Below are 9,661 nucleotides of genomic sequence, written 5' to 3'. Positions count from 1 at the left end.
CGATGAAGGCATGGTAATTAGGAAAGCTAGTACAAAATCTTATCGTGTCATTATCGTCTTTAAACTTTTCTATGGTCATATGGTCATTTTGATAATCATTGGCTTTTGCTTTAAAATCTGCAATTTTTTGCCTTAAGTTCTTAATTTTTATACAGTTAGCATCAACATTTGTAACAAGATTTTCATACATTGAACATCTATTTGATAGCTTATTATTAGGAAAGTGTTAACAGAGATGATAATAAGTGAAAGTAATTTCTTTCGATTGTAGGTGTATGGACAAAGGAAAAGTCAAACTGAGACTCCATAGATCTCGTGATTGGTAAAGTTTTATTATGAAAAAGTGTATTTTTAAGAAGATCATTTTCATTTTGCTGTCTAAACTACGCTATGATAGAGGTGGGGACAAGAAGCCACAGCTGTCTACAAAAGAGCGATCTTTTGGCACATTTCTACCGCTAGTCGCTTTTTTAAATTCTTGATAACCGTTCAGAGAATATTCTCCTTTTTTTAGTGTTCATGCATCCTGGTGAAAAGTGTTTTTTGTAACTTGAAAATCGACAGAAAAATCCCGTCGTTTAATCAAGTTGCGCCAACGACGCAGGTTTTTTGTCTGGGAATTTGAAAGAATGCATGCCACTTCAGATAAAAGGTGCTTGAGCAACTATATGCAGCACACTCCCTTCTTCCACGTCGTTTTCTATTTTTTACCGCAGTATTCGTGCTACTACTACTACCAACATCCTCGACATTTGCATCATCCATTTAGTATATCAATCTCTTCTTAAAAGTACAATAAAGTCGGAGTTTAGGGTACAAAACTTTGTAAACAACTGATTTCGCCATATAACTGGTCATTACTAATTTGAGATGCTCAACATTTGTTTTTGTTTTTGAAAATACGGCCTTGTTTTTATATACACGGTAAAATGAAAGTGCATTACAGTGTTGCAGGCCATCTCCGAATTTAAGTTTCGCAAGCCAAACTTTCTCATCTTCTTAATTTGACATTTACGACAAACAATGTTCAGCCGATTTAGATAAACTTTTTTTATCACGGGAATAAAGCTTTATTGCACAAACAATATTGTGAAGACGGAATTCTATTCTATATTTACAACAGCTGCACATCAGTCACCGACTTTTGCCTTCGAAATAGGGTATCACACGGCGCCCTTCTCAGATGGGCGTTGGGTAACTAGAGAGGTGTTAAAATGCGAAGGGATACTCAACAATAAAAGCACGGTAGCCGATTTAGCACGTCTGATTAAAATCGTAAATAGAGATTTAACATGTTATTGAAAATTAAACATGGAAATAGAAAATAAACTTGTTTGCCAATGAAGATAATTGTTTTAAAACTGAAAAATGTTAGGAAGATGGATACAGAACAAACAAATAAATTATGTTGTGGAAAAACAAACCTTTTGACATATCAATGCGGATTGGATAATAAACAAACGATAAACAAGAATTTAAATGTCGTTTGAGATGATTAATTACACACCAGGTGCAATCTTTGTTGTGATCGGAACAAAACAAGCATGTTAACACAAACAGTGATCAAAACAAGTCAGACTATAAAGGTTTAAGAAACAAAGCTATGATACAGAGATAATACCGCCATGTTACAATAAACCAGACATAACAAACATGGTAGCCATTGTAATCAAGTGATTCATTGCAACAAAAAGCCGGACCCGAAGCTATTTTGTTTAAAAGATTTTTTCGACTTTATTAAAAAAAGTAATTATCAAGGGTATGTAATGTTTAATATAGATATTTCACGGACCTGATGAACATATATAAAGAGACAGAAAACATGTTTATTTATCTTCAATTGGAAAAGTGGTAGTACAGCGCATGTTTCATGGTAAGTTTTCATACAAAGTTATACATGCGTAAGTCAGACTGAACTTCTGCAAAACATGTTCAGATTTGTATAGGCGAATAAGCAGTAGAAATAGGAAAAAGTAAAAAGTAATGGGTTATAGTGTAGACATTTTAAAAATATTCTGCTGCAGGTTTGGAAAATAGCTTACAATGTCCAATCTACATCGACAAATTGAAAATATTAGAGCACTGCACTTTCCTCTAGCCTTCAATTTTTGAAAATTCTATTCTCTGTACCACTTTCTCAAAACTTCCATAACAATAACCTTCAGCTCTTTTGTTTAGAAACAAAGGAACAAGTTTTCGTAAATACCAAAAAAATACGAAGTTCAAATTTGTAAACACAATTGCGATTTTTAAAAATATGAAAAATATTTATATTAACAGGCAAACTACGTTAAATTTCTCAGAAATAAATAGCTTAACAAATCGGATCTGAATCGTTATTACAAAAGAATAAGTAACATTTTTTTTAAACATTGAAATTGTAACTTCCTATATCGTTACACTCAACTGGTATCACTCGATCTCCTAAAAAAACGGCATCACAACCCAATTCTGAAGTTCTGCTAGCTAGGGCCGCAGAACTGAAAATAATTATTTAAGTACAACAATTGCTTTTTTATAGATGATGAAATTTGTTTTTGCAGTCGCGTGTTTATACTTGGTGCAGAACACGTGCACAGCAGCTCCTTTAGTTAAGACACCACCGTGTGAGTCCTACTTTCCATCACATGTAAGTAATACATCTTTATCGATTTTTATTTAGCGAGTGTGACCAGTCATCTTTTATAATGATCTAATATAATAATAGGCTACTTCCGTGTTTCTCTCTGTGACTTTTGCAAAGTGGATTATATTTTTTACAATTCTCTTTAACAAGGTCTATAAAACATCACCTAAAAAACTGAACGGGTTAATTATGGTGTCATCTTGCTCGCTTTAAATCACAATATCTCTGCAACAGTTTATCCAAAGCACATGTTGAGGTAACTGGTAAACAAAGTTTTGAGAAATATGTTGTTTTGTATATGGACAAGTCATTGCTGATGCCATGAAAATTTAAATAACGTTTCTTTTCCATTGTGTTTTTTGCCCGCGGAGATTTGTAGGCTTTATCGACTAATTACATGTAATATTTAAACAGTAAAACTTTGTACATTATTGACATACTGCCTTAGATAACGCAAATTCTCAAAACAAAGTTATTGTCAGAATTTTTTGTCGAAATATAACTACGTGATGTATGTTTTCTCGAAAATTCGCAAAATTAAATTGAAGTTAATTTTCGTTTCTTTTTTGCAATTCGCGAAAATAAATTCTGCAAGACATTAACAGATCTGAAAACGTGAACTCTGGCTTTATACGATAAAAAGAGTTTATTTTTTATTTTTGGCGATATTTCAAAAATTTGTTTAACCGCAAAAATTTAAATTCCGCGCGAATTCAAAACTGTATTAGTTTTTTTAAATTACGAATTTTTCTTCCTGCGGAAAACAAAGTAAACATAATAGAGGGAAGACTGAATTCTCTCGTTACTTGCTACAGTCTCCTACTTTCTCACGACATCAAATTTACAGATTTAAAATGAAAATGGTAAGAAAGGCTGGTGTTGCGCAGGTAAAAGTTTCGAATGTTTCAAATCTATGCTGTTTATTGCTTAAATCTGGAAAACCTCTAACGTTCACACTAAAATCGTGTTATTATCATTTTCTGTTTTACATAAATATATCCTGTTGGACAAGTGACATTTCCAATATATCAAATAATTAGCAAAATTTCTGGACTAATCGATTCAATTCGGGAAAATTAATTCCCCGTTCCCTCTATACGGCTAATTCGCAATGCATTATGGTAGTTGTATTCCGCGAAAACGTAAACAAACCATTCGTAGTAACAAAAATGGCCGAACAAGTACACTTCATCCTTAATTCTACTCAAAACCAAAGCGATATACAAAATTCTAATCAAGACAACAGTTTTTTTCAAAACTTGGGCTCTCCTGCAAGCATTGGCTCAAACTTTTCATCAAGTTCAAGCTTTTTATTGCAAGCTAAAAGTAAAGGAGGAGGGATAACTTGCTGTGTACCTCTCTGTCAAAACAACTCAAAGAAGAATCCAGACTTATCTTTTTATGTCATTCCTAAAGACTCAGAGCTTCGAAAGAAATGGCTTTTTATGATCAGTAGAAAGGATTTTGTACCTTCTACATCGCATAGAGTTTGCTCTGTTCATTTCACTGGTGGAAAGAAGACATATATGAACAATGTTCCCACAATAGTCCCAAAAACTATCAAACCAACAGCTAGCAAACCAAGAAAAACTCTCAACAGTACAAACTGTAAATTGCAACTATTTTCTCCTGTGAGGGCTACGACAAATGACATTGCTGCAGAATTATCTGTGGAGGAAGAGTTAAAACAAGAGTTGGAAAAATTGAGAGCCGAAATTAGTTGTATGAGAATTCATGAAAAGGAACTTGATCAAACTATTGAAAAACAACAAGCCAGTATAAGTGACATAGCATTTTCAATTGACCGGTTTAAACACAATGAAGCACACTTTAAGTTTTATACCGGATTCGAATCTTATAAATTATTCAAAGCAGTTTTAGAATATTTACAACCAGCTGCAAATAAACTAATATATTGGGGTTCAAATACTAACACTGAAAATACAAAAAATATAAACTCTACAAAACGAGGCCGATCACGATCATTGAGCGCAGAAGAAGAATTCTTTATGATACTGGTTCGAATTCGATGTGGACTTTTGTTAGAAGATATGGCTGTTCGATTTAATATGTCGACAAGTCACATAAGCAGAATATTGATTACATGGACAGATTTTTTACATTCACAATTCCGTATGCTTCCAATATGGGCTTCAAAAGAAACAGTACAAAATAGAATGCCGAAATGTTTTCAAAAAAGTTACCCAAATACCCGTGTCATATTAGATTGTACAGAAGTATTTGTGGAAATGCCTACGTCATATCGCACACAGTCCAGTACCTTTTCAAATTACAAACACCATAATACAGCAAAAGGATTAGTCGGAATAGCTCCTGATGGATCAGTGACATTTGTCTCTGATTTGTATGGTGGACGCTTTTCGGATAAACGAATAACAAAAGATAGTGGTATATACGATTTGCTAGAGCCTGGGGATTCTGTGATGGCTGATAGAGGATTTGAGCTCGAGGAAGATTTACCTGATGGAGTAACATTAAATATTCCACCATTTTTAGATGGAAAACCTCAGCTAAGTTTATTAGAGGAAAACGAAACTAGAAGAATAGCATCTGTACGTGTACATGTCGAACGAGCAATCGAACGTATAAAAAATTACCGAATTTTACAAACAGTTTTCAAACTATCAATGGCTGCTGAACTCAATAAGATATGGGTTATTTGTTGTTATTTAGTTAATTTTTTACCACAGTTGGTACCAGATGTAAATACGAATGACTAAAAATTATAAACTTTCGTACACTATATATATATATATACTAGATCATGAAATATAAAGACAAAACAATATTGTGAGGAAACAATTTTATTTACTCACACTGTTGTTCTGTAATGTTGCTGTGCATGAAAGTGAAATAAAAGTGTGTTAGCTCAGGCAAAGTAATTCTGTTCCATTTTTCCTTTTGAAAAACTATTGTTTCCACATGTCGGTCAACTTTTGTATAAACAATAAAATCAATTTCATTGACTTGTGTTACTGCCATCACACCTTGACATTGGTGAAAATAATTATGTCTTTCTTTGAGTTTTGGCTTGCCATTCGATATTTGTAAAAAAAAATTTTTATCTTTGCATGCGTCAGAAATAGAGCAATCCTTTTTTGAATATGGGCACTTCACCTCAATCAATCGAGCATTCCCATTCAAAGTTGTTGCGCCATCAGGACTTGCACCTAACCACGGCCATTTTGGATTAATAACGAAACCACATTTTTCGACTTCAATATTTTTCTCGGTTTGATACCAGTTTAGAGCATTAACTTCATTTTCTAAGCCCCATTTGCAGGCCTCTGATGTAAAGTTTTTATTTTTATTTAGACATTTTTGTAATATGCTTTTTGGATGTATATTTTTTCTTCTATTTATAATAGATCCAAAATTGGATGATGTTATGCGTTTCTTTCTTTCTGTGTACCACATATCACATTTATACTGAGTACATGTGGATTTTTCTATGTCTCGAACTTGTTCGGCATTGACATGAATGAAATTGTTTACAAATGACTTTTGCTCATCTGATAACTCTGCTATTTCTGGTTCAAAGTCAAGAGCCTGCAAAAATAAATTAACTGTCGGACGTAATTCAACTGTTTCACTGTTTGTCTGTTCAAAATTAAATTCTTTTATAGATGTGTCATAAAATGATGATGGTTTATAGTCATTTCCTTGTAATAAATATGCCATTGAAGTTCCTTGCCCTATTTCAAATAAGTCTGTCGCTAATTTTTTGACTTTTTCGGTTGAGGGCTCATGTGCAAACAGTGGTGTAGAACAAAATTTTCTATTTCCTGTGACCAACGGTCTTTTGCGACTTTCATTTGTGTCTTTCGTAAGGTCTGCTTTCTCGAATGCCATTGCAGAAAATTTTATTGGTGCAGAATTTGCACTTTCTCCAGGTACATGCCATTTTTGTAACAAATCTGTGCATGTCTTGTCATCAGGGACAATTTTTAAGTCCAACTGTTTGTATTCAACCAATTGAAATAGAACTGCTGCGACATGCTTACAGCATCCTCCTGCTCCAGCTTTACATAAACATTTCGCATACAAAATATCACCACTTCTTTGACACAGGTGGACATAAACAGAATATTTTTCTCTTTTCATGGAAGCAGCTACAAAACATTTCACAAGAAAAGTTAATTTTTCAGCCATAACATTACTTTTAACTCTCACTTTCTTCACGTAGCTCTCCTTGAATAGTTGGTATCCAAGAATTTTATGCTTTGTAGCACCCTTCGGCTTGCTATCACAGCTATTTCCAAGAACTAAATATTGGTGAATTTTCTCCTGGGTGATCGAAGGCATAGCTGCAAGATCAGTTGACCATTGACTTATATCTTCGTGTGTTCTTTCCTCCACTTCTTCGTCCCTCTCGGCATTTGTTAATTCTTTAAAAACAGGTCTTGGTACCACACAAGAGCTTTGAGAAAAGCTAGGCCCAAGATCTGTAGAGCTTAAAATTATATCTAAATCTGTATCCTTATTTATTACTTCCATTTCGACTTCTTTCACTCCTAAAACCTCACTAACTAACAATATTTAAATGTTTACATCAATAACACGGGTTTTGGATAAGGGAGATAATGATTTTCTTGAGGAGATTTGAAAATTATCACAAACAATAACGGCTTTTTGTTATTATCGCCACAATAAAAAGAATGCTGTTATTTATTTACAAACTCTCGCTTCTGGGAGGGAAAACTGTAGAATACAACTACCATAATGCATTGCGAATTAGCCGTATAGAGGGAACGGGGAATTCTAACACTTTTCAACACTCTTTAGTACATGTTTTTTTATAAGCAGATATGTAAGCATATCTAACAAAAATTTACAATAATAAGATTTTTCCTGCATGTTCTTGACTAAAACAGAAGAATAGGGGAATAAAGTACTGTATTTTATAAGCTTGACTTTTCTCATTCATCAAAATATTGTAGCAAATTCAGATTTCGAATATAGCTAATTACATTCGACTTTTGACATTCGAATGTCGCAGTTCTATTTTAGTACCAAAACAAACAGAAGAATAAATGATAAGATGCGAGGTGAATTACATGATAAAAGTGTTTTTCACAAGCACATCCCATTATTTATTTTTTGATAACATCTTGGAAGCATCTCAGTGTAAGCATATCCCAGCCTGCTTTTGGATTTTTCATTGCTTATAAAAAAAACATGTAGTTATACATGTAGTTTGTTTCCTGCCGGTATTCGTATCATTAGTCCTTCGAGAAAAAATAATTCTCGTAGGTCCTAATAGCAATACCTGATTTTTGGGAGAAAAAAAATTTCCTAACCTCTGAGAACTTTGTGTATGTTTGAAATGCCTTAGTGGAATAAATTTTGCAACTTTTTTACATTTTGGAAGAATTTTATTTTGCAAATAGAGTTTCAATAAATTTCGCGAGAATCTTTATTTTGGCAAATGGCCAATTACTAGAATTCGCTAAAAAATAATTTGCATGTTTATTGTCTTATCACAAGCTTACGATTATTAATCAAAAAGTTAGAAGGGATTTTTTCATTTATCAAACAGATTCATTGCAGAATTGTCATCCCTATCATTGGCGTAAGGGTTATCAGTACCTGTGTTACTGACTGATGACTCCATTTTCACAGCTGGTACAATGTCAGCAAAAGAACAAAATTTCTGTTATCAGAATATATTACCAAAGTGCTGGCAGGGTTGAAAATTGGTAAACTTACGTGAGCAAATGACTTATATTATCTCCATGCTAAGAACAAGGGTTTGAAAAACTGGAATTTCGCGAATGGCGAAATTGAGAACAATTTCCGAGAACATATTCTCGCGATATCGCGAAATTTAATTCTCGCGAAAATTTATTCCAATACGGTATTATAAAGATTGTAAAATTTTATTTTTTATGAAATTTTTGTGCCTTAACACGTGAAGGTTTTTCTGATAAGATATTTAGTTCACGTCAAAAAAAAAAATAAAAAAATAAATAAATAAAAAAAAATAACCTTTATTTTTTTATTTTATTTTAAAGAAAGTAAAGAAGATTTTTTCCCGTAGGTATGCAAAGAATACAACCAGTATGGTAGAAAATATAAGAAGCCGGTGGAAGTTGGACCTGATCTAAAACCAGGAATGACCGATGCAATGGTGGTACCAACATTGTCACCTGCGCAAAAATTTCTGCAGTTCAAGAGAATGTTGAAACATAGTATGTTAAAAAACATATTTATGTTTGTTTTCTAACCATTTTAACGACTGCTTCATAGTGCGTTATTATTACCTGTCCACAATAAAACTCTGAAACAAATACACAATAACAGACCTTATGCACCAGAGCAAGTAAATTAACGCCATTTAGGGCCGCCCAAATAAAAATGTTGAATCAGAACCTTTAATTTTGCAATTTGTTTAATTATATTCGTTGATTTTCAATCCTAGAGCTGTACTTTTGGGTGCAATTCTTGGTAGCTATTCGCTTGATACGAGATATTCGTGACACTGGTGGTGATCTGAAAGGACGATGCGACCAAAGAGTAGAGGAGGCTCCTTATTATGTGGACAGACTGTTAAATCGTGGAATGCTTGGTCTTTTGAGGCTTGGGTTGGAAGTTAATGACGACCTTCATCTCATTAAACCACCATGGGAACGAAGCTAGATTTATTTACGCTGACTCCCATCTGTGCAGTGCCAAATCATTTTTATTTTTTGACTAAGTTGAAAAAAAAAATACTGAGCTGTTTTAAATTCTAGCAACTTGTCATATATCTTAATATTTTAATTTTGTTACAAACTGGATATGTGTCGATATGTGCATGGTAATCTTATCCTAGTAAATTATGTTGGATTGTCAATATATTCATTCAAACAAAATTTCTTTCTTCCGTTTCTTTAGGCGACAGAGAAAACCACAAAAAAAATAGGCAAACTTGGCGAGTTAAGGTTTTCTATCTCAAGAGGTGGTATTAAATTTTAAATGGTTTGTAGCTATTGATTGTAACTCGATAAAAATAAATTTAAATTTTTTACAAAA

The 9,661-nt window shown here is 33.2% G+C and overlaps 1 protein-coding gene across 1 annotated transcript; it reads left to right on the top strand.

Annotated features, from left to right (window-relative positions):
- The first annotated feature begins 1,749 nt into the window (after positions 1–1,749).
- Positions 1,750–9,380, top strand: LOC130644267 (uncharacterized). The gene is made up of 4 exons (XM_057449803.1): positions 1,750–1,873; positions 2,522–2,629; positions 8,688–8,838; positions 9,069–9,380. The coding sequence occupies exons 1-4, from the start codon at positions 1,871–1,873 to the stop codon at positions 9,284–9,286; spliced, it is 480 nt and encodes a 159-aa protein (XP_057305786.1). The 5' UTR covers positions 1,750–1,870; the 3' UTR covers positions 9,287–9,380.
- The last annotated feature ends 281 nt before the right edge of the window (positions 9,381–9,661 follow it).

The sequence above is a fragment of the Hydractinia symbiolongicarpus genome, chromosome 5 (assembly GCF_029227915.1).
Source record: "Hydractinia symbiolongicarpus strain clone_291-10 chromosome 5, HSymV2.1, whole genome shotgun sequence".
In the NCBI taxonomy this organism is placed as follows: domain Eukaryota; kingdom Metazoa; phylum Cnidaria; class Hydrozoa; order Anthoathecata; family Hydractiniidae; genus Hydractinia; species Hydractinia symbiolongicarpus.
This window is presented reverse-complemented; position numbering and strand designations above follow the sequence as displayed.

What these genes read in the sequence shown, in the direction of transcription:
- LOC130644267 (XM_057449803.1), top strand. An exon ending in AGTCCTACTTTCCATCACAT is followed by an intron (nt 2,630 to 8,687) that starts GTAAGTAATACA and finishes TTTTTCCCGTAG; the next exon opens with GTATGCAAAGAATACAACCA. An exon ending in CAAGAGAATGTTGAAACATA is followed by an intron (nt 8,839 to 9,068) that starts GTATGTTAAAAA and finishes TTTCAATCCTAG; the next exon opens with AGCTGTACTTTTGGGTGCAA.